This window comes from Amphiprion ocellaris, chromosome 2, assembly GCF_022539595.1.
Source record: "Amphiprion ocellaris isolate individual 3 ecotype Okinawa chromosome 2, ASM2253959v1, whole genome shotgun sequence".
Taxonomy (NCBI): domain Eukaryota; kingdom Metazoa; phylum Chordata; class Actinopteri; family Pomacentridae; genus Amphiprion; species Amphiprion ocellaris.
Window position 1 is genome coordinate 40,201,264 of NC_072767.1, and position 24,691 is coordinate 40,225,954.

The following is a 24,691-nucleotide window of genomic DNA, read 5'->3' on the forward strand; positions in this document are numbered from 1 at the left end:
TATACATACATTTTCTTTCAAATAAGTACAAATATATGGGAAAAAAATACATTATTAAATATTATTTTATTATAGGGAAATGTTATACAAAAACAAATGTACATTATTTACAATTTTAAGCATTTTTAAAATGATGAAAAATAACATAGAATGTAAAATGATTATACCTTTAGATGATTTAAATACAGTAAAACAGTGTAATAATGCAATCACACACTGTAAAGCAACAAATTATGCAAAAATACATATTTTATATACAGTTTGGGCCTATTCTTTATGGGTTGACATGTAAATTAATACTTTTTTCTGTGATTTATTATTTGTACATTAGATTTTTACTAGATATTATCTGTAATTTAACAGAGTATGATCAATGTGTAGAATAACAGAAAACAGCAGCAAATATTTGCAAAATAACATATATTTTTCCAGATTTAAATACTGTAAAGCAAGTGTAGTTTTGTGGTGAAAAGTCATAAAAGACTAAATTAGCATTTGCAAAAAATATAGATTTTTGTTGTGGTCTTTATATATAGTTTTGACCCTCCTTTTTTGTTTGTTAATATTAGCAAAACTTGGAACAGTCAAATAACAAATAAAAAAATGACATTTGGAAGCAGTTTTTTTTACATTGCACTTTATCACATGGATTTTGATGTGGACAGTCTATACAGTTATTTTTTAAGGGTTGACATGTAAATTAATACTTTTTTGTGTGTGATTTTATTAGTTATTATGTGTGCATCAACAAAACTTGGAACATCTGTCAAATAACAAATATAAAAACTTAAAATTGCAAACAGTTAAAACCCTGTTTTTTTTACAGTGTGCCTTCTCCCACCTGCATTAAACTATTAGAACACACACAGTGATTAAAGCTTCGTCCACTGAGGGCTTATCTGGCCTTTGTGTGTTTGCTGTTTGCAGGATTAGAAGCTTTATTCCAACATGGAGGAGAGAGGTCGCAGAGCTACTACCGACAGACTCTCCTCCGCCTCCGGTCTCCCTCCGCCGCTCATTGGTCGGTTGAGCAGCTTCAGCACCACGCAGCTGAACAGCGACACTCCGCCGCGCAGCTCTGCCGGATGATGCCACGGACCGAGGCTGCACATCCCGGTTACTATGGCACCGTTTATCTGATTCCCTCCTTAGGCCCATTGTTTCACCGCTCCACAGCAAGCCGGATCATTTGCAGCTCCTCGGTTTGATCTGGAACACCGTGTCCGTCTGTGGAGGAAGGATGCCGTTTTGCCCGTCTCTCGGCTCCGCGGGTTCCGCTTGTTTCACCGGGTTTCCCTCCCGTCGAGCGGACCGGCATGACGGACTCTGAGGCTCCGGTTAACGGCAACAGCATCTCATGTGCAGTGCCGCATCAACAAGCACCGCCGCCCGACCGCCGGGTCCTCCTGCCGGCGCCCCGGTGTCCGCCGGTCCCCCGACGCCTCTTGTGACATGACAGCTCCGGGCAGGAAGACGAGGATCAAGGGTTGCTGGAAGCCGGAGAGCGGAGCGGAGAAGATCACACCTGCGTCCCGGATCCATTAGGTCACAGCTCGGGGTCAGAACCCGGAGCGCAGGGGACCGAACTTGGAACTTGATTCTTGATTTTGGGCCTGGAAGCGTGGTAGGAACCCACCTCTCGCCTTTCCGTCTCATGCACGGCCTCATAGTGTTGATCCTGGTCGAGTCCCGGTCGGCTGCGCTCCTCCCCAGGCCCGTCAGGCTCACTTGGCTGCTGCTGACCATCACCTTCACCTGCACCGCCATGGGCTGCATCCAGAGCATCGCCTGTAACAAGTCGCGCATCAAGCGGGAGAACATCGTGGTGTACGACCTGTCCGCCACCATCGACCACTGCCCGACCGTCATCGAGGAGAACTCGCCCATCGTGCTCCGGTACAAGACGCCTTATTTCAAGGCGTCTGCGCGGATTGTGATGCCTCCCATTCCGCGCAACGAGACCTGGGTGGTGGGCTGGATCCAGGCGTGCACCCAGATGGAATTCTACAACACCTACGGAGACGTCGGCATGTGAGTTCACACCTCTGTCACCTGCGACCCTCCTGTGATTTCCAGGATGATTTGAATGCATGCCTGTGTGATAATAACATGCTTTTTCCCCTTTTTTTGCATCACACTGAGGAGCATTTGTGCACGCAGCAGGTTAACTGTGCTGTCAGCCTCCTTCATTCAAAACGCCCACCGACAGATTCTGTTCCTGTGACTCTGGCACCTAAATAGAAAAGCTGCTATTAGAGGAGCTAAAACAACAGTTCCTGCTGCTGCTGCTGCTCTCAAATTGTGCCTATGGCTATGTGATGTCCTCCCCCACAGCCCCCCCACCACCACAAGCACAGCACATGCATGTTATCTGGAAGCTGAGGGGGTGTTTAATCCTGCTGGTTTTGGTGTGGGTGGGTGGGTGGGTGTCGGGGTGAGAGGAAGGGGTTTAGATGGAAGGATGGTGGTGGTGGCTGGGGGGGGCAACAGATGACAAAACCGTCCAACACAACAAAGAGATGATGATAATCTGCTGGCAAACTGAGCCACCGGATTTACAAGCACGTATTGTTGTTTCAAGATTTTACGGCACTAATTCCTACGTCATCTCAAGGAATTTCACATCTTAACATGTAGTCTTCACAAAATCTACAGTCAAGCCCAAAGAAGTTTTCTTTTGGATTTCCTTTGAGAAAGAATTTGAAACAGTGGAGTAAAAAAACACCTGGCAGAACCAGGTTCAGAGAGGGTTGGCCGTCTGCCTCGACCTGTTGGGGGCGAGGGTTAAGTTCGTTGCTGATAGAAAACAGACAAACAATGCATTAGACAGTAAACAATAAATCCTTTAGAAGGACTTGATACGAGTAACTGCAGATCAGAAACGTACTTGTATCTGAACAGAGAATGAAGCACAAACTACAAAAGCGAGAATTAAACGTTAGTGACATGCGACAGTGGAAAGTGTAAGAGGAAAGAAAAAGAGGAGAGTAAAGATGCTCAGTGCATCATAGCAGCATAAATGTGTCTGGATTAGGACTTTTAATCCTGGAAAAATGTACAACTTTTTACACATTGGATGCATCAGTATGCCAGCAACTCCTTCTACAAATATGAACAACAGTCACTGTCATCACCAAAACTGAAAATAATGCTGCTGCTATCACTTGCTACCAATCAATTTCCTCTATATTTGTTGAAGGCTGTTCTCAGCTGTAGTTTCGGTGCTATAAGTGAGTTTTACAGCAAGAACTGTTTCATTCACTGCAACACTTTGTTTCACACTGATGTGATTTTAGTAGCTTTGAACAACAATGAAGATATATGACACAAACTGAGGCTTGTTATGAAGCTCACGGGCTACAGCATAAAGAGAGGACCGACACCAACATGTTTGTGTGAAACATACACACAAGTATGTTGAGCTGTTCTTCAGGGGATAAAGTGCAAAAAAGTTAAGCAGCGATGACGGAATGCACTGTAAAAAAAAATAAAGTAAAAGAAAGTAATCCAGTAAAAACTGGTAAAAAAAAAAAAATCTGGGAGCAAAGCGCCAGAAAAATTATGTGACTAAAATGTTAAAATATTGTCACATTCAACAAGTATAAAAGCATTGAAAATAACAGCATGTATCTGTAGACTAATGGTATTTTTAAATGATTTAAATACAGTGTAAAAACTGCAGCTTAACAGTCACACACCGAAAGAGCAACCTAGTATTTCTGTTAGTAAAAATAGGGTTTTTTTTTATATGGACATTATTTGCAGTTTTGGCCTGTTTTATATAGTCGACATGCAAATTTATTCGTTTAGTGTTTCCTGTGATTTTCACTAGAAATTCTCTGTAATTTAGCAAAGTATGATCAAGCTGTGAAATAACAGAAAACAATAGCAAATATTTATAAACTAATGTGTATTTTTTGTTACTTAAATACTGTAAAACAAGTGTAATTTTGCAGTAAAGTTTGTAAAAGATCAAATTAGCATTTGCAAAAATGCAGATTTTTGATGTGGACATTATATACAGTTTTGACCCACCTTTTTTGTATATGGTTTAAATTAATATTTTTTCTGTGACAGTCTGTAAAATAAGTTAAAAAAAAGAACATTTATCAATCCTTAATATTCTTGTTTTATTTTCAAATTCAGCAAATATCTGTAAAATAATTAAAAATTTAAACACTGTAAAACTACTACTAATTTTACAGTGGAATGATGTAATAGAACAAATTACCATTAGAAATATAAACAGATAAATATAAATACAGGTTTTTGTTGTGGTCTTTATTTTTAGTCTGGTTTTAAGGTGTTTATTAACAGTTAACATGAACATCAATACTTTTTCCTGTGATTTTACCTATTATCTGTACTTGACAAACAGGTACATTCTGTAAATAACAATAAACAATGAAAGGCCAGTGTGACTACAAAGGGGGTAACAGACTTTACAAACATGTCAGGGGTTTTGTTCTTTTCATTTGCTGACAGTAAGAAAAACAGAATCACATGCATCATTGAAATCCCAGTACACAGTTTGTTTCTCTTCTCACTCTGCCCGTCTCCCTGCAGGTCCAGCTGGGAGCTTCCTCAGCTCAGAGAAGGTCTGGTCAGGGCCATCAGCGACTCAGACGGGGTCAGCTATCCCTGGTACGGAAACACAACCGAGACCGTCACCATCGTCGGCCCCACGTCCAAACCCTCCCGCTTCGTCGTCAGCATGAATGATAATTTCTACCCCAGCGTCACCTGGGCGGTGCCGGTCAGCGAATCCAACACGCCCTTACTGACTAACATCAAAAGGGACCAGAGCTTCACCACGTGGCTGGTGGCGCTCAACACCACGTCCAGGGAAAAGATCCTCCTGCACACCATCAAGTGGAGGATGAGGGTGGACATCGCCGTGGATCCGTCCCTGCCTCTGGGCTCCAGGGCCCGGCTGCTGGGCCGGGTGCACCAGGACCAGCCCAGGGTGCTGACCCGCATGGAGCCCATCCCTCCCAACGCCATGGGGAGGCCCAACGCCAACGACGCCCAGGTCCTGATGTGGAGGCCGAGGAGAGGCCCCCCGCTGGTTGTCATTCCGCCCAAGTAGACTGTTAAGAGCATCTTATGGCCGTTTAAAAAAAAAATAAAAATCATACCACAGTGTCTGCAGCAAAACGGCGAATACGATAATCAGACGAAAGACTAAAGCAGACAGCTGGAGATCTCTGAGCAGGCTTGTATTAACTGTTGATGGCACAAATCAGGGCTGCAGTGATTTGAGTGGAAAATTTTGAGGGGACGACTGCCTTAAATTCCCCACCGCTGCCTTCGACGATCCAGAAAGTATGTTAGATTCTGGTGCTGCTGAGCTAACGGGAGCGCGGGCCGTTTAACTCTGAACCGCCACCGGTGCTGGGATGTAACACAAACCTGTACTGTAGCCACCCAGGCCCAGAACGAAGCGATCAAGCCTAAAGACAGAATTCAAAAAAGAAAAAAAAAAGGTTTTCCAGCCTTAATGACATGGCCTGCTCTGTACTGTACACTGAAGTGCTGTTTGAGAGTTTCCAGGTGTTTGTGCAGGTCCAGGAGGACGACAGCGCTGTGGGGTTTGTTCACACAGACAGAGATCACTATGAAATCAGCCGGATGATGTGAGCGTGGGTGTGCAGATGTGTTTGTGGTTGTGTGTCTTGTATATGGGAGCCCAGGGTTGGGTCCTGGCTTGCTGCTGTGTCACACCAGACTGCCTCACACACACTCACACACACTCACACACACACACCAGGGGCCTGCCTCCTTTGTGATACAGTGGAGGCTTAAAGATTGTCAACATACATGCATCCTCAGAGCTACTTTACTTTTTATCACAGGAAGTGTTGGAGTTACACACACAGACATAAACGAAGCCCTGCAGCGGATTGCTTTTTCTTTTCCCATCACAAATGGCCAGTTCACCCGAGCTGCAGCGCTTCATCCCTGCCTGCCTTTTGAAAGCCAGAGATGCCTGTGTTGAGACAGCCTTCTTTCATAAAAAAAAAAAAAAAAACATGATTTTGTCTCTCATATGTCCCATCTAATCAGATTTGTGAGGCGAAGAAGCGAGGCTACTTTATTTTCATGACACAAAAATGAGTCAGTGGCTCAAAGAGGACAAATAATATGGCTTTAACTGGTCAGTGTAGAGATTGTGTTGAAAGAGAAGTGTATTTAACCCTCCTGTTGTCTTCATTTACAGGCACCACAAAATATTGTTTTCTTGTCTGAAAAAAATCCAAAAATTCTGCAAAAAAAACATTCCCCAAATTTCTGAAAATTTGCAAAACCTTCAGGAAGAAAATTCCAATAATTCCTTAAAGGTTTCCCTTAAAAGTTTTATTTAAAAAAAAAAAAAAAAATACCCCAAATTTGGCAAGAAAATTCTTGTAAATATTTTCAAGAAATGAGAAAAATCTTCCAAAAAAATTCTAAAAATATCTGGTGATTACAGATATATCAGTAAAATTTCTTTTTTTTCTTTAAGAACATTCACAAAAAAATCAACCAAAATCCAGCAAAATTTGCTTAGAAGTTTCATTGTGAAAATAGATTTTTTTCCACATTTTCAAACTTTAAAACGGGTCAATTTTAACCCGCAGGACGACACAAGGGTTAAAAGACGTACAAAACGGTTTGAAATATTTGAAATGTTTGCCCCTTAATCAATAACAATGGAGGAGAATGAAATGTCTTTAGTGATCACAGCTTTGAAAAAAACAACATTTGGAGCTAAATGCTGCTGTCTACATGCCACATGAACTGTAAAAAATGAATGATCTTTGCTTTAGCAGTTTAGCAACTTTTTAAAACTAAAAAATACACACAGCAACAGAAAAAATACTAATTTTTTTATGTAAATCCTTAACAAAACAAGCCCAAACTGTTTTTACAAATAGTGATTTGTTCTTTTACATTTGACCCTAAAATTACACATTTAGTTTGATTTAAATCTACAAAACATTTATTTTTTAACAGACATTTGCTGATATTTAAATGAAAAAAAAATTTATGCTACAGTCTGAAAAATGCTAAATCTTTGACTGTTACTTTACAGATTTTCCGTTTTGTGATAATATCTGGGGAATAAATCTACACATTAACACTAAAAAATAGGTCAAAACTGTAAATAACATCAACATCAACTATCAGTATTTTTACATATAGTCCTTTTAAAATCCGACTATAAAATTACAAAGTTAAAGTTTTGCTGTTTTTAAATCTGCTAAAACAGCATTATTTTACAGACATTTGCAGTTATTCTCAGTTCTTGAACATTACAGTATTCAACCACCAGGTTTTCTTTTAAAAAATAGGTTTTTTTTTTAGAGATTTGTTTCCAGTCTCAAATGATCTCTTGGCTGTAAAATTATAATATTTTCTACTGTAATTAATTCAGCAAAAATATTATTTTACAGGCCTTTGCCATGATTTAAATGAAAAATGATGATTGAAAAATTGTAAAGCGTTACTTCTTTTACAGATTTCTAATTGTTTTGGTAAATAACAGATGATATTGAGTAAAATCACAGGAAAATAGTATGAACTAAGATGTTGACTGTAAACAACAGGCCAAAACTGTACATAATGGTAAATCAAAAATCTGCATTTTTATAAATTATTATTTGTTCTTTTACAGTGTTGGACCATAACATCACACCATGTTTAAAACATCTATAATTTTACAAATATTTGCTGTTATTTCCACAATTTTTTGCAGCTTTTAAATTTTCTATATTTTTTTAAACATATTTTTTCCCTTGTTGCCAGATTTTCTCAGTGTTTCTCTTTTTACAGTTCAGTAGCAATATGAATATGCTCATGTAGCAGGTATAAAATTTAAAATATTCATAATTTTTCTTTCATGTCAGTGCACTAATATGGATTATTTAATGTTAAGTACAGCTGAGGCTGATGGGATTTTGTTCCATCAGCGTGTTTTGGACATTAAAAGTCAGGTGATCACCAAAGTTATTACAAGTCATCCTCTGAGTATCATGAATTTCTGCACCAGATTTCATGACAATCCATCCCATAGTTGGCGAGACATTTGAGTAAAAACCAAAAAAATCCCATGGCGGCACTAAAAACCTTTAAAAATTGGTGCAGCATTTGGCTTACACAGAAATATATGACGTTGTTTGTGCCATTAAGATCTTTTATAAAGTGCGTATTAATGAAATTTACAGACTGAAAGTGGAAACTCTGGTTCCGCTTACAGAATATGAGCATTTCACAATTATGTTTGTTTTCCAGGCAGGTCTAAATGTTCACACAGCAGCCTCAGCACATAGTGAGCCCGTATATAATATTAAAAATAAATAAATAATAATGAGCTGAACTGCTGAGCCGGTCCATAGACAGAAATGAAGAGAGACGGATGATGAAACCACGTTATCTTTACACATGCTGCTCATTCTTCTTTGGTGCAAACCGATCGAGCCTTCACACCTCATCTAGAGCCACGATTGCAGAGAAGGACTGCTGAAACCCCAAAAACACACCCATCACACAGAAAATAGAGAGCTGAACAACATGCCTATTGTAGCCACGACACAGGAGCAGCTCGTCCAAACTGACAATCAAAGGGAAACATCTCGAGCAGCACTTTTATCTGGAGGATCGGGGAGGTGATCTTTACCGGAAAGTGGTTTTATTCAGAGAGATCGAGGCTTTTATAGTACGAGACGAAGCAGAAAGTTTTTTCACATGTTGCCCTGAGTAAAAAACTAAGTGTTAATGAATACATTTATACTCGGCCACGAGGTCACACAGTCCGTCGTCTATGTGTATCAGGGCCTCAAGTGTCTTTTTCCAGTAACAGCTGTGCCTGTGGACTCGAGAGTAGCAGCAGTGCACAGCCCTTCACCAGGAGCTGTTAATTCCTACTTGTTCTGCTGATTGCCTTGAGTCTGATGCAGTGATTGTTTTAAAAAACAAAAACAAAAAAAAAAACGACTGGGTAATGGTGTTTTACAGTGTTATAATATGAAGGAATCTGCCGTGGTACAGTCCTTTCTCTCAGACTGTCAGGCTTTTGCATGCAGTGTTTTTAAACTCATTAAAACAAATGCCAAAAAATATCAAAGACAAGTGGTTTTATTTGTATTACGTAGCTTTACAGCTTCAAAGTCTGGTTCTTGGTGTTGATTTAACCATTAAAACTCATCACTGTGCAGCAAAGTTACATATTTAGAAGATTTTTCCAATAAAACAATCACTTTCTAGCTTAAAATGCCTTAGATGGACCTCAGAAACCTGGGTTACGCTGCTTCTCTCTCCATTCGCTGCAGCTGGAGCACACCAGCTCACCTAAAACTCTATGCTACACAGCTACAAGCTGTAATACTGGAGTAATTCAGCCATACATGTTGGAAATTGAAATTAATTCCGAGGAAGAATATTGAAAAAAGTCCCATCCTTGCAAGTAGACAGGACTGGTTCCATACTTTTGTTAAGTATGAAACCCCAGAAGCCTGAATCAATGTTTATTGAGAGTGTCATCAGTACACTGCAGTCAGATTGAGGTTTCCTGCATAGTGGTGCATGTGAGTGAGTCCGAGTGAGATTTTAGACAAAGCAAAGAGCAGATCTTAAAAAAAAAACAAAAACCACAGCATGACTTTATCTCTGGTACAGCTCACATCATGAGCTCAAAGCTCCGGTCATATTTGCACTGGTTTAAGTAAAAAAACATATGTACATGTAACTTTTTTTCCCGTTACTGGAGAGCGATAGATTCGTGTGGAGTGGAGTTGAGCGATTTAGAGCTGAACACTGTAAGGGTTTTGAACACAAGAGCAACTGTAGTGAAGAGGTTCGAGAGGAATGAGCAGAAATTTCTCACCTGCACTGCTCCATAGGGTGGCTGGCCTTTGCCTTCCAGACAGGATGAAGAGCTCAGAGTAGAACCGCTGCACCTTTGTGTCAAAAGCAGCCAGCTGAGGTGGTTACACGTCTGATTAGGATGCCTCCTGGGTGACTTCCTCTGGAGGTTTTCCGTACAACTAGGAGGAGACCCCAGGGTAGAACCAGAACATCTCAGGATCAGCCAGGAGCAGCTGGAAGACACTGCTGAGGAGAGAGACGTCTGGAATATTTTGCTTGGCATACTAACACTGTGACCCAACACCAGGTAAGTGCCAGAAAATGGATGAATTGAACAGTGAGTAAACTGCAGTTTGAAGCTGGAAATTGATTGCTTATTTTGCACACGATGTGTCTTCAGCATACAAAAAACACCATATGAACATGTCAACGAGGTTAAAAAAAAAAAAAAACTGGATTAGCAAACAAAGTAGACACGTAGTTGTGCAAAACTGCCCATTTCAGTGCAATAATGTGTAATGCCTACTCTAGACCGAGTATAAAATGCAAATGTGTGACTTGTAAAGTAGAGAAATCAGAGAGGAGACACAATAAAAACATTCATGTCAGGTAAAGGAAACATTTTTTCTTTATAAAAGATTCACATGTTGGTAATTAAAATGATAAAAGTTCTTAATTATACCCGCTTTATCCCAGGAAAGAAGTCGCTCCAGAAGAAAAACACCAGTCAGATCATACAGTCCAAGGTTGCTTCCTAAGTAAATAAAGCCTCACAGATGTCTGATGTAATCAGTGTCAACAATTCAGTCAGTTCCAGACATTGTTGGGCCACATTCAGGAGATTCAAATTACTTTTGCCACGAAATCAACAGAATATATTGCTACACAAGCACAGGACACAAGGAGCGGGACGTCCACCATCACCAGTGGCTTTGGAAAGTAAAGCAAGCTGAAGCCTAATTACTGAATAAGTTAAACAGACAGTTCATTTAGATTTATAGATCACAATTTAAATGGTGTTATTATTTACATCCAAAGCTAACATGATTTCAGGTTGTACAGAATTATCTTACACAGAATCAAACTAACTTTTCAGTTAACAAAAAAAATCATCCCCTTTAAATAATCACCAGTTGTTACAGCGACAAACAGTATTTCTGAAGTGTCATCTATTTCATTCAAGCACCCAAATTGCAGTCAAACGTTTGACTCCAGCAGTCGAACAGTGAACCGATGCTGAGACACCACAGGGACTATACGTTGCTCGGCAACAAAAACAGCTGAACAAACTGAAACATGAGGACTGCAATTTATTGAACGATACGAGTTATGGTCACTACAACTACCATAGTCTAAAGCTTCACCTTATTTTGCCCCAAATTGTGCCTCCCAGGCAGAAAGGCCTCTAAAGCTGTGTACAAATCACACCTATGTGGCAGAATTGAGCTGCAGCACTAAACAGACCATTTTAAATCGGAATTATTTGACTGCCAAAGCTGGTTGTTGTTTTGTACGCAACTTTAGAGCAAAAATGGATGGAAAAGCTCATTTCGGGCCCTAAAATGTGCTTTAAGTGGCCAAATTGGGGCAAGAAAGACTGTCAGAGCATTAAATACTGCAACTCTGAGGTGAACAAGACAACAGTTCGGACTGAAGTTACACTACATCTGAAAAATGTGGCTCTGAAGAGGATTTAGAAACTCCAACCGTGTGTTGGGCTCTTTAATCCTCTGTTGTATGTGTGACTGACGTGGCAGTAACAGTGACTGGCAGTCAAACTACTTCTTAATGAACACAATCAGTCGGTCCTGTCATGAATACCTCTGGAGGTCTGGCAGCCAGGATTATCTCTACAGCGGTAATAATAGGAGAGAAGAAAAACATACAATCCTGTTTTCTCTCCTCATTGCTTTTCCTTCTCGGCTGAGGCACTTTTGGTGAGATCCATCACAGCGTTGTGCTTGCCTTTTCGTTTTTTAACCGTTCTCTGTTCCCAGTCTGCTTAGCTCCTCTCTTCCTATTCCTCTGCTCCTACTTTTTTTATGTGATCTCTATATGGTGAAGACCTTTCACCTTCTTTTTCTCCAGTTCTCTGTCCTCTTTTCCCCTCCATGTCTTCAGCACGACCTCCTACTGCTGCCGTGGTGCCGGCTGCGACTGTCCTACGCCCTGCTGGGGTTGGGGGACGGCTTGCCTTCGTAACCGTACAGGAAAGTGGCCGCAATGACCAAAATGGCTCCTATGAAGAACACACTGTGGATGACAGCAGGAAAAACAACAATCAGCTCAAGAAATTGTGGTAGTGAGAAAGACAGGAGGAAAAAAAGCAGAAGACGGTGACGGTTTTGTCTACCCAGTGGGGTCGAAGTCCTGCAGCCAGAAGTAGGATATAAGAGTGGACAGGATGATGGACAGTGATGTAGCGAAGCCCTTGAGGATGTTGTCTGCATACTTGATGACCGCCGCTATGACCAGACCCCCCAGCGCCTGGAGAAACAACAAACACACAGACACAGATGGACAAAGGCACGACCTGCAGGGGCCAACGGGGAATCTGAACAGTCTGTTGCCGCAGAAGCTTTATGATGTGACACTTTTGGTGGGAAACGCGTATTAAATCAGCGGCTGTGGAGTGAAAGTTACCTGCAGCGCTACAACAGTCCAGGTGACTGTGTTGTATCCCTGAAACACTCCCGACTCCCTCACACGCTCCCCGTCGTAGGCCAGCATCCCAAAGAGGCCGAACACGAAACCAAACAGCCCTGGAAACACGAATACATCAAGCCATTTAATAGCTACTATGGATATGAATTGCAGCTATCAAAAAGAACATTTAAGTTATCCAGAATGATATCTTTTAGCACTAAATTACATCACTTTTACTATTCGTGTTTCAGGAGTTTCTCACATCTGCAATTCAGCTGCATATATTCACAATTCACATTACATATATAATGACTACTTTGAGTTATTTACAGTTCAATTCTAACTCGTCATAACTCTACTTCAAAATATCTTTAATTAACCTAAATGCAAAATATCTACATTGTTGTTTCTAGATATCTAAAATTAGGTTTTAACCAGTCAGAAAGAAGTTGCAGATATGTCAAACTGGAATTATGACTAGTCAAAATGTAATTACAGATTTCTTGATTTAGAGGTTCTGACTAGGCAAAATGATGTTACACACACACGCACGCACGCACGCACGCACGCACGCACGCACGCACGCACGCACGCACGCACGCACGCACGCACGCACGCACGCACGCACGCACGCACGCACACACACACACACATATATAGCTGTCAGAAGTAGAAAGCTGGAAATAAAAGCAGGGTGATTTGGTTTGCAAACGTATTATGGCACTACAGCCATTACTGCATATTGCAAGCAGTTTTACCACCACGTCAGAGCAGCTTGAGCTCGAAGTTCTCGTAAAAACAACCACAGATCTCTAATGAACAACGCTCTAATTCCCTGCAAGCTCCTCCCATTTCATGGCATTTTCAAGCGATCTCATCTGCCATTTTTCTAACTAAACACATCCAATGAGAGGGATCAGATGAGCAGCATCATGCACAAAGATTCTGAGATTTAAGATGTCAGCTGCTATTATTTAGATTTTTACAAACTGAATTACAGACACCTCTGTAAAAATCCAACTGAACACAGTATGGTGTAAACTGCAATGTTTTCTCTAGATCGTCAAACTCAGTTAATAAATGGTAAAACCACTTGCTGCATCATAACATATTAGAGTGAGCTAAATATCAAAACAAAATTAATTCCAACTGATTTAAAAAAGTAAGATTCGGAGGGTTACAATGAGATTTAATATGAAGTCCCTGGAAAAATGCAAGCCATATTAAAGAAAATGAAATATGTTTTAATTGAAGCAACATATTTATGCACTGAGCTTCACAAATTTAGCCTTGCTTAATAAATGTACAGAGACAAGTGGAAAAAGGAGAGAGATTGAAAATAAAATGTAAAAAATCTTACATGAATGCAATGAGCTGTCACATGAAAATACTAAAGTTGCTAGCTTTGTGTGCTAGCTGATGTCTGTACAGCTGGTATACAAACAAACACAATGATACAGAGGTACAAGGTTTAGCACATTCAACCTCTTAGCTTAGCTACCAGTACTGCAGTCAGCCTCTCCACCTCCCTAATAGAGCATCAGCTTACAATTATTTTGAATTGCGAGTCAACTAAATGGAAAAAATTCTATTATTTTAGATTATTTTCTTAATATAAAAAACAAATACATGATCTAATTTCTTAGCTGATTAATTAATGAATCATTGCAGTACTAAATCCTAATTTCCTTCCCTTGTACAACCACAAACAAAAAGAATCCGCTGCATTTTCTTCAGGGTTCTTGGTGCAGATCTGGGCTCCAACATTTAATGCAGGTGAAAAAGCTCTGAGCTCACAGCAGGAATCGTAGGAGACTTAACACATGCCTCACACGCTCCAGGGTAAAAATAAACTAGACAGGAACATTCATCTTAACAGAAACATATCGGAGGCTTAAAAAGCCCAGCTGGCTCTCTGTGCAAGGAGGAGAGGACACAAAGTTGCTTCAGAAACAAGGAGAAGGTGCCTTTATCAATCTGTTTCCAGCAACAACATCTCACATCATTATTCTCCAGTGACAGACCGCCTTAATTAAATGTCACAGATGGTTTTTGCATAATTTTATAGTTCCAACATGCACACTTGAAGATTGCTTTTTGCTGTACTTAATTAAACTTTCTACATAAGAACAGCTGGTTTGCTGTTCCCGACAGATTTGACTGAGTGGTGGATACTGACCCAGCTGGATGTTGCGGACCCAGACGCTCTGTTTGCTCTCCTTCAGGATCTTCTCAAAGTAGACGCCAGCAAACCCACTGGAGCAACAAGCCACCAGAACCGCTGCTACTCCGACAAACTGGGAGCCTGCTGAGTGGGCCTCCTTCTCCGGGGTCACAGCAGACTCAGAGGGCCACTGCAAACACAAAATGTTGGATTTTAACAAGTGATACTTGGCTACCTTTACTTCCTCTAAAATGCATGGGTCCATCTAGTCACTGCCTCTTTCTACACTAAAAGCAGAATAAGCACACCAGCTCACCTTCAATGCTGCAAATCTACTTTCAGTGACACAACCGAAAGTTATATTATTGGAGTAATTCAGCCATAAGTGTTGGAGAGAGAAACGAATTGTACGAAGAATAGCAATACAGAAAGTCAAGTTGACAGGCTCGGTTTCTTGTTTGTTACTCATGAAAACCTCAGAAATCTGAATCTGTGTTTTTGAGACGGTCATGGCAAGACTGCAGTTCCAAAGTGTTTGGCTGCTTATTTTGTAACAGATTTATCTTCCAGCATACAAGAACACCATAAAGACATGCTAACAAGGTAAAAAAACAACAACTTGATTTTCACCAGAGGAGGTCTTTAAAGGTCAGACTACAAATGCTCTTATTTAGATCTTTATCTTTGCAAAAAAAAGTGAATAAATGATAGTCCTGTCCCTTTGAGAAAAATACTGTAGACAACCAGTGTATCTATATAAAGGGGGTTAGCTGTGAGGTAAGTCTAAAACAGGGAATATTAGAGGCATTAACTGTCCACACAAGAAGTTTGTATCAGAAAACTCTACTGTACGTTTTGGATCAAATGAAACAGTGAATAAATAGACATATGCCAGCGAAACCTCTACAGTGATGAACATTCAGAGTCAACTCTCTCTGAATCCACAACACTGTGTACCTGCACTCCACACACAGGCATCTTCACAGCTTTGCTGAGTTGCAAAATGTTGCTAAGTGTGACTTCTTGTATTATGTGCTGCAGTAAACAAGAAAATGGGTGTCAATGCACAAAAAAGAAGAAGAAAAAAGATGAGGATCTCTGGTTGTGCAGACTAGAAAATGTATTGTTGTTAATGCACTTTTCTTCTGTTTTTATCCAAAGAAAGAAGCAATTGTTTGGTAAAGATAATTTCAATAAGTTTTGGAACAAGATGCTGTTCCCCCTCTATACCTCCTCCTTCTGCACCATGATAGTCTCTGCTGAGTGAAAACTAGCAGCCCAAACCTTGAAAATGAAGAGTGAAAATGAGAATCTGTATTAACACGTGATAATTAATTCAATTTAAATTTTCTTTGCTCTTGTTTGTAGGTGATGCAGTTGTCAAACACATCATACTTGATGTGATAATCTGCACTCTCAGCCTTCAGGATGTGTCATGGATGAACCACAGTCACGGTCCTGTACTCATCTTAATTACACCAAGAACAGTTTGGGAGTAAATGTTTCTCAAATTGGGTTTAATACTAACTGGCATTTTCTTTGTTTTGCCAAGGAGGAGGAGGAAGTGATACAAAAACAGTCATTCCTCTTGTGACACATCATTCGTCAACACATACCTCATAATCACCAGTGGCCAATATTTATTCAAAGGTGCAGTTTAGCCCTCATTATTTATTTAACCTTTATATTACTGAGTAACTGCTGCTGAGAGGTTTTCTTTTCTTTAGAGATTAAAGATCACAGTAATATGACAAAGAAAAAGACACGCTTGCAATGAATAAATACTTAACCAAGCAAGGTGACACCCAAAAAATTGCACAAATGTTCCTTCTTCTTAGATCTAAAATCACAATTAAGAGTTTCAAGTTGATTCCAGGCAACCAAAGCTTGGACTACGTGGCTAATGCGAAGTTTAAAAGGTAGTGAATGGCTGTCATTTCAATACATGAGCCTATTTTACCTCGAGAGTTTGATCAAAGCAAGCAAATATTCTGTACAAATCTTCCCGGCTCCACAGTCGATAATCAGTATAAAAGTTACCACAAACTAACAATTTTTAATCACTCAGTTTACTGAACAGATTCAGTCCATTTAATAGGTAAGAGGCCTATTCAAACAAAGAAACACCACTTAAAATAATCACAAAAGTTTCTTCCTACAAGAGCAGCTTGTGTGATTAAAATGGGTGGGCACTGGCAGAAGAGTCAAAATATAAAGTCCACTGATAACGGATTTATTGTCATCATACAATAACCATAAAAGGCTGCAATTAGGTCTTTATCTCACAGTAATATTGATGACTATTCAGATTAAAATGTTTATGCTGATTAAAAAAACAGAAAAGTAGCCTGACTACCTTTCATCCACATAGATATTCAGTCTGACTACCAGGTGGATAGAAAAGGGCCCTACAGTTTTATGCTGTTGCATAGCGATAAACAAACTTAGTATCAAAGAATATTCTGGTAAAAGAAACTTGAAATGGGGCTTAAAAATAATTAGGGATGCTCCGATCAAGATTTTTTTTGCCCCCGATCAGAATCACTTAATATTCAGTGTACTGAGCCATTTCCCCAGATAATACAAACTTCAAGTACTTCACCTGACCGACTAATAAACTAAGTAGTTGTGCAATGCATTGAGAAAAAAAAATCTGCATCCAGTCTGTCCCTTTATGTTGTGTACTCTCTGAAATGTAGTGTAAAGACAGTAGGGTGTACCGCGGCTCCAAAAATCAGGATTCTCTACATGTATGTGAAACCCGTGCTGTTCATTACCTGGAGCACCTGGTTGTTCCACCAGCTAGAGTCTCGTACTGTTTAATGCTTGTACCGGTCACTCAGACTATGAGCAATTCCATGTTAGCAAGTAGGGAGCACTGTGGGAGTTAAGTTTGCAATGGGTACCATGACAAAGACTTCTATGATGCTTAATGTCCTCTGACCAGGGTAGATGTATTTCATGCAATGCATCCCACTTCAACTACTGCTCTTTATTTCTGACGTCTGCGTGATCGTGGATGTCAACAAAAAATCCAGCTCAGGATGTTCCAGCAAATATTATCACCCACTGTTGCACAAGACAGTCAAACACAGACCAAGTGCAGCTATAGTTGTATTTTCACCTTTTCAAAAGATGCACAGAAAGCAGCAATGGTCATGACCAGCACTAACGGATTTTCTAGCCTGCCTGTATGGTCTTCGTCCTGTTCTCCATCCTCAGTAAAGACCAGCACTAATCCCAGTGGCACAGCATTATTACGCACTGTAGCACCCCGAGACAGCCTCTGTGCACCCATTTTACTGTCATTATGATTATTAGTGAAATGAAAGGCTTCATTTAAAAGCTGTCAATTATAAAATCCTCAAATGTCTTAATGTGCTAACAATTTCAAATTATTTTCCATTAAGAGGCACCACACTGAATACATGCTGCTTCCTGTTGCTTGAAATGGTGAAAAACTTATTGTAATTTATTTGAGCGGTTATACGAGGCGTAAAGATGCACTGGACCTGCACAAGAGCCACTCCGGTCATTAGAATCAGCAAAGAGAGCCACTGGTAGATGCCCAGCCTTCGGCCCAGCATGGACACCGAGAACAGAGCTGTGGTCAGGATCTTCAGCTGGTACGTCACCTGACGGAGACAAAGTGGGAAAACAATCCATGAGCAAGAGTCAAGTGCTAATCGAAAAAGGCTCAAAAAGACACATCAACTCCAGTTTGTGTGAAGCTGAGTGACGCTTTGAGTCGTGTGAAATCATTTTCTGTCACATGGCCTCCGAACCCAACCCGCCCTCTGCTGTACCTGGTAGGTGGCTGCATCCAGGTTGGACAAGGCGACGTACAGCAGGTTGTTCTGTAGCGTGTAGATCCCCGACGGGATCGCCAGCTTCAGTGTTTCTATGGGTTTGTGAAGGATTTCCTGGCGTAGGATGCTGTTCAGAGCTCGCATGCTATAACCTGAAGAATAGAAGCAGAGAAGTCACATATAAGTCAATGAATTTAAAATTATCTGTGGAAGTTTCTTATACAGATAGAGTCTAATAATATGATGATTACAAAGAGTCCATGTTGTGCTTATTTATAGGTTCCTAACTTTATTGTTTGGGTCACCTAGAATATGTTTAAATAGTTTAATGTTGTTCAGAACACATTATTTTTTTCATGCCGTGCATTGCTACAACATCTATTCTTAATTTGTGAGAAGCGCTCCGTTTTAGCATCTGTCTCTTTAAAGCCCCCCTCTTATGAATTAACTTTGCTTATGTGCTGTAACTCCAGATCTACTGGTAAAGGTTTATGAGACGTAGCCTTTACACAAGACGCTCTCATAAGGAAATAACAGAGTAGAAAGCCAGAAAGCTGCTCCTTCTTTGTTTTCAGGATAAACTAGCTGCTCGGCAGTCATTTCGTACATGTGTTACATGGTGATGTAGATGAGTAACTAAAGAAGAAAAAAAAGAAGCCCAACTTGAAACGAGACATTCCAGGCAGATATGGAGCTGTGTTTTTGCTGTGGACTTTCAGCTTTGTAAGTTTGCAGATCTTTTATATGCACAAAAACAGCAGCTACACAACACAGTGAAGGAAACCCAACAAAAACAATATGGTCTCTTTAAAACTGCAATCCTTAACACCACAAATTGACAGGAAAGCGAAGACGACAGAGCAGTTTGGTGCTGGTAAAGTGTTTCAGCTTCACGGTTTCTAATACGCTATTGAAACTGAAATTAAACAGTGTCGTGTTCTTCAAGTGGTTAAGTTAATGTGTCTCCTTTTTTAAAAGATGCAAGTTCACTGACTTGATTAAAAACTGGATCAGCTCTTGGTAATTCAGATTTACTGGCTTCTACACATAATTTGGTAAACCTGGTTTTTGAATTAGGCTTTACAACAGGAGCATTTTAAAGAAATGGCCTCTGTGTCAGTACAACAGAAGCAGCCAAGTAAACCTGATTTCTTAGTCACAGAATGTACAGAGCTTTTCACACTGCAGTATACACTCTCTAACCACTTTATTAGGCACACCTGTGAAATGCAAAGTAATCCAGTAGAACAGCTCTGCCATGAACTGTACTCTTAAGATGTTTCTTTCTTTTCAGGTTTTGTTGTTTCTACATAATGTTTGTTCCTGAGGTCATAGTGGCTGGTGGTGGTCACTGGACTGCATTACATTTAAAAGTCTTTCTAATATTTTGTTATTTTCTGTAAGAGGCCAGAAAGAAAGCTAGGCTTGTTTGATGTATTCTGAGAAGTTTGTTTGGTGGAATGTGATGCAGTTGCTACTTTTATAATGGTTCTTTTGTTTTTACAAAGTGGCTACACAATAGTTAGTTTTTGTTGGTTTTGTTTTGTGTAAAAAATGTTTAATCAGTTGTCCAATTGTCAGTTTTGCGACTACTGTGTGTGTCTTTTTCAGCGATTGCTCGACATTCTAACACTGTTTCCTGCTTTCCTTTCTTGGTTTTGTTTTTAACATTGCTTGCTTTAGTTTGCCAGGCCTGGTGGTATATGGACTTGAAAAACCTGTTACCAGTTTTGCAAGGGTGGACTAACTCCTATTAGTTATTTGTTGTGTTTGTCTTTAGTCACTTTCTTAATCTGATCCTCTGTAGGGAAATTAATACCCTTAATCTATAGCAGTGCTGACACCCAACTTGTGTGTTGCTTGTATTCACTAGTTAAGATGTTGTGGTGTCGTTTAATACACAGTGCGACAATACGGACTTAACTGCCCTGTAATCTGCTGCCCCTGCTTCTTGCAAGTTTACAGTTACATTTATATGTTAGTGGAGTATAAGATTATCCCCTTTCTGAGGAATACAACTCTAAACTTGTCTGTCATTAAGTGTTTTTGTTGCACTAATTACAGCCACTGACACTTATTTCTTTCACCTGTATTTAAAAGTCCCACAAGGTGAAAAATCTATTGTGTTTTGGGGTTTCTATAAACTTGGAGGCGTAACTTAACAATTGTTATGATATGAAAATGCTCATTTCCGTCATTCCTAAAGAGACTAAAGACAAGACTAAACAAAGGGTGTGACGAAATGAAGCATCTTTGAGGTATTCTGAGATGATATTACATCATTGTTGCACTGCCTAATCTACGTGCCTTCTTAATTGCCCCCTGGGGACAAATAAAGCTTTCTGAATCTGAATCTGATACATTCTGGTGGCATGTGAGACTTCCATTAATTTGCTCCAAAAGGGGACAATATGGGACCTTTAATGTTTGGCCTGTACTGTGATGCTTTACCTTGAGCTCTAGGAAGCTTGTGGACAATCAAACTAATAGATCAGACACTTAACTGATCAGTGGAAAACACAATCATGAAAACGTGCGTGCATGCAGTGATGCTGAGTGTTTGGACTCACTGTGCTCCTTGAGGACGAGCAGCACACAGGCAAAGATCTTCATAACCTCGGCCACCACCACGGCGGAGGACGCCAGGTACCGGGGGCCCTCGGCCTGCAGGGTGCGGGAGTAGCGCATGGTGAGCACCAGGGAGGTGGTCTGGAACACCAGCACGCCCAGGGAGAGGTACTTGAGCCGAGAGGAAGCCATGGCCACGGCTCGGTGGGTCGCTGGACAAAGAGAAGAAAGAAATGAGTTAAGAAACTGTTGAGCGAGTTTGTTTTTTGAGATAGAAGACAAACTACTTCTCTCCAATTAAGCTGTTTATTTTGTAAATATCAGCGTCTCAAAAGAATCTTGTACAAGGACCTTTTCTGTTTGGAACAGCCTCCCAGAAAAGGAGAAAGTCTGATATGAACAGAACGTTTTATACAGTATGGTGAAATGTGATTGGTTACAGAACACAAACAAATAATTCAGATATTGAAATGTGATTGGCTAAAGGTGGGGATAAACCGTGGTTTAGACTTAGTTCTCCCATTAGTTGGGGGATTATAAACAACCTTCAACAATCTGTGTTAGCCTAGGTGACTCTGTGTCCTCCACTGCTCCTCTCTCATGTGGGGCCCCACAGGGTTTAGTGCTGGGCCCTCTTTTATTTTCTTTATACCTTCTGCCACTTGGTTCCATTCTCAGGAAGTATTTCATTCCACTGTTGTACTGATGACAGCCAAATCTATGTCACCCTCAAATAGGCTGATTCATTTTCCCTTAAGCCTCTGTTAAATTGCTTGGATGACCTCAAGGCCTGGATGTCTCTAAACTTTCTAAATTTTAATGAGAAAAAGACTGAAGTGATGGTCTTTGGTGGCACCTCTCTGACCACCCCAACTGATCTGGGTTCCTTGTCACAGGACGCCAAGCCTATGGTTAGTAATCTAGGGGTAAAAGTGGGCACAGATCTTAAGTTTGACAGCCAGATTAAAGCTGTGGTGAAATCAAGCTTTTTCCAATTAAGGCAGCTGGCGAAAATAAAACCTCTTGTCCAGAGACAGCACTTTGCAACAGTGATCCACGCCTTTGTGACCACTCGACTGGATTACTGTAATGCTCTTTATATGGGGGTTAGTGGGTCCTCCATCGCTCGTCTCCAAATGGTTCAAAACGCTGCTGCACGTCTTTCAACTGGCACAAGAAAGTTTGAGGACATTTCACCGATTTTAGCTTCACTCCACTGGCTGCCCGTCCATTTTAGAATTCATTTTAAAATTCCTTTGTTTTTAAATCACTAAATGATCTTGCCCCACCATGCCTCTCTGAGCTTTTCCACCCCTAAACACCGACCCGATCTCTCAGGTCAGCTGACCAGATACTTCTGGCTGAAGCTCAGAGGGGATCGAGCGTTTTCTGTTGCAGCTCCAAAACTTTGGAATGAATTGCTGCTGCACATCAGACAGGCCTCCTTACTGTCTAATGTCAACAACTTTCTTAAAACCCACCTCTTTTCTTTGGCTTTTCACGTCACCTAGGTTTGTTGTTCCCGTGTGCACTATATTGTATCTGGGATGGACAGTCCAGTCTGTTTAGTCTATTTATTGTTTTTACGTTTTATTGTTTATTTTGCTTTTAGTTCTATTATTTTTATCTAGTTCTATTGTTTTTATCTTAGTTTTATTATTTTCATCTTTTGATCATATTTTTTCTCCTCTGTACAGCACCGTGGTCAACTCTGGTTGTTTTAAAGTGCTTTATAAATAAATCTGATTTGATTTGAAGCTTGAGTTAGCAGTTTCAGTATAATTAATTGTTAGATTGTAAGAAAGCAGGACTGTGCTGTGTATCAAAGCCAGAACTCTTTTTAGTGTGTATGTGCAGAAGAAGAAGCATTTTTTGTCAGCGGCTGACCTGTCTGTGTCCATCAGAGCTCTGAGTTAGTGTTTAGCTCCATCTCTTCCCTTTTAAAGGTCAAGCACAGCTCATGGATTCATTACACATTAAATGGTTATTATTATCAACATTATAACACTCACATGTAATATCAACTTCAGTGTTCAGCTAGAAGTACCTTAAAAAATAAATCCTAACAAAACAGGCTACAGTAAGGAGTGAAGGGAGATTTTTAGAGACGAAAAGAGGCTGAAGGAAAAGAGCAAATGATGACAGTTAGTCTCACCTTTGCTCTCTTTTCTGTTAATGGCGCTTTTGAAGCAACTTCACGGGTGTAGATATTAGTCACTGCATAAAACACTCCTCTTCGAGTTTTAATCTCCGTTTTCAGCTGTTTTTTCTATCAGACCAGACAGAAAGACACACAGACAGGTAGTGGAGGCTCAGCCCAGCTGTCAGACAGCAGCAGCTCTTCCAGTCCATCCACCATCAAACGTCCGTCCTGGACATCAGCGCTTCAGTTCCTCTTCCCCGACGGTCGCATCATTTTCTGCCTTTACCTCCTGTTTGTTTCCCCGCCTGAAGAAAGACTCAATCCCTCAGAGAGGAGCTACACCAGCAAACACATCTCATGCATGTGAAGTCCACAGCGGCTTCCTTCCGCGTTCACGTCTCTTCTTCGTTGGTTCGTCTCGGCTTCCTGTGAGGCTCAGCGCCCCCTGCTGGTCCCCCCGGAAACCGCTCCGCCTCAGGTCAGTTCAGGCTGTGAGATAGAATAGAATAGAATAGAATAGAATAGAATAGAATAGAATAGAATAGAATAGAATAGAATAGAATACAATACAATACAATACAATACAATACAATACAATACAATACAATACAATACAATACAATAGCCACTTTATTGTCAACCAAAACATACACTAGTTGGTGCACATCAGACTGAAATTCCGATGCAAAAAGCTCGCGATCAGACTAAAACGAAAAAATTCTTCTGAATAAAAACAATTTCTATACATATAAAAAAAATGATATAAATAAATATATATATGCTTCACCCACAGTGTCTAAAGGAGAGATACTGCAGGTCCTTCCTTCCTGCTGCAGTCAGACTTTACAATCAAGCTCCCAGTAGTTCAGTTCACCCACCTACAAACTGTACAATAAAAATGTACATAATGATGATGTGCAATTTCATAGAAATTTTGCTGTAAATATATTTTTTCTTCTAGAAGAATATGCATTGTATGCTGTTCTTTTTTATTCAAACTGTTCTTCTATTTGCTGCTGTTGCACTGTAAATTTCCCCACTGTGGGATCAATAAAGGTTTAATCTATCTAAATATGTATATATAAATATATAGACACACACAAATATATATATATATATATATATATATATATAATATAATAATAGAAAAGAATAGAATAGAATAGAATAGAATAGAATAGAATAGAATAGAATAGAATATGCTTTATTGTCATTATACAGTGTAACGACATTGGAAATGTGAAATTCAATGTGATTTGGTGGTTTCAGGGTGGAAAAACAGCGCAATCTAATTAAATTCAAACATAAAATAATAGTTGCAGAATTTACCTTTGTAATGCAATGCAGACATTTCTTTAATTAAAAGTGCTTATTAGCAGAAATTGTATTTTTTTATCCTAGTATTGACAGTATTTAATTTATAATGGTGCAGATGCCAAAATAACACCAATTATTATTACTATTTATTTTAAAAAGAAAAACATGTAATTAAAGAATCTCTGTGCATTAAGTATT

The 24,691-nt window shown here is 40.0% G+C and overlaps 2 protein-coding genes across 2 annotated transcripts; one reads left to right on the forward strand and one right to left on the reverse strand.

Moving 5' to 3' along the window:
* Positions 1–948: 948 nt before the first annotated feature.
* Positions 949–9,711, forward strand: fam78bb (family with sequence similarity 78 member Bb). Its single transcript, XM_023267270.3, has 2 exons — positions 949–2,031; positions 4,567–9,711. The coding sequence occupies exons 1-2, from the start codon at positions 1,655–1,657 to the stop codon at positions 5,087–5,089; spliced, it is 900 nt and encodes a 299-aa protein (XP_023123038.1). The 5' UTR covers positions 949–1,654; the 3' UTR covers positions 5,090–9,711.
* Positions 9,712–10,451: 740 nt separating this feature from the next.
* slc35a3a (solute carrier family 35 member A3a) lies at positions 10,452–23,579 on the reverse strand. The gene is made up of 8 exons (XM_023267262.3): positions 23,189–23,579; positions 21,036–21,245; positions 18,463–18,617; positions 18,169–18,291; positions 14,672–14,846; positions 12,490–12,608; positions 12,200–12,333; positions 10,452–12,099 (listed from the first exon to the last, which is right to left on the reverse strand). The coding sequence occupies exons 2-8, from the start codon at positions 21,223–21,225 to the stop codon at positions 12,009–12,011; spliced, it is 987 nt and encodes a 328-aa protein (XP_023123030.1). The 5' UTR covers positions 21,226–21,245; positions 23,189–23,579; the 3' UTR covers positions 10,452–12,008.
* Positions 23,580–24,691: the final 1,112 nt, after the last annotated feature.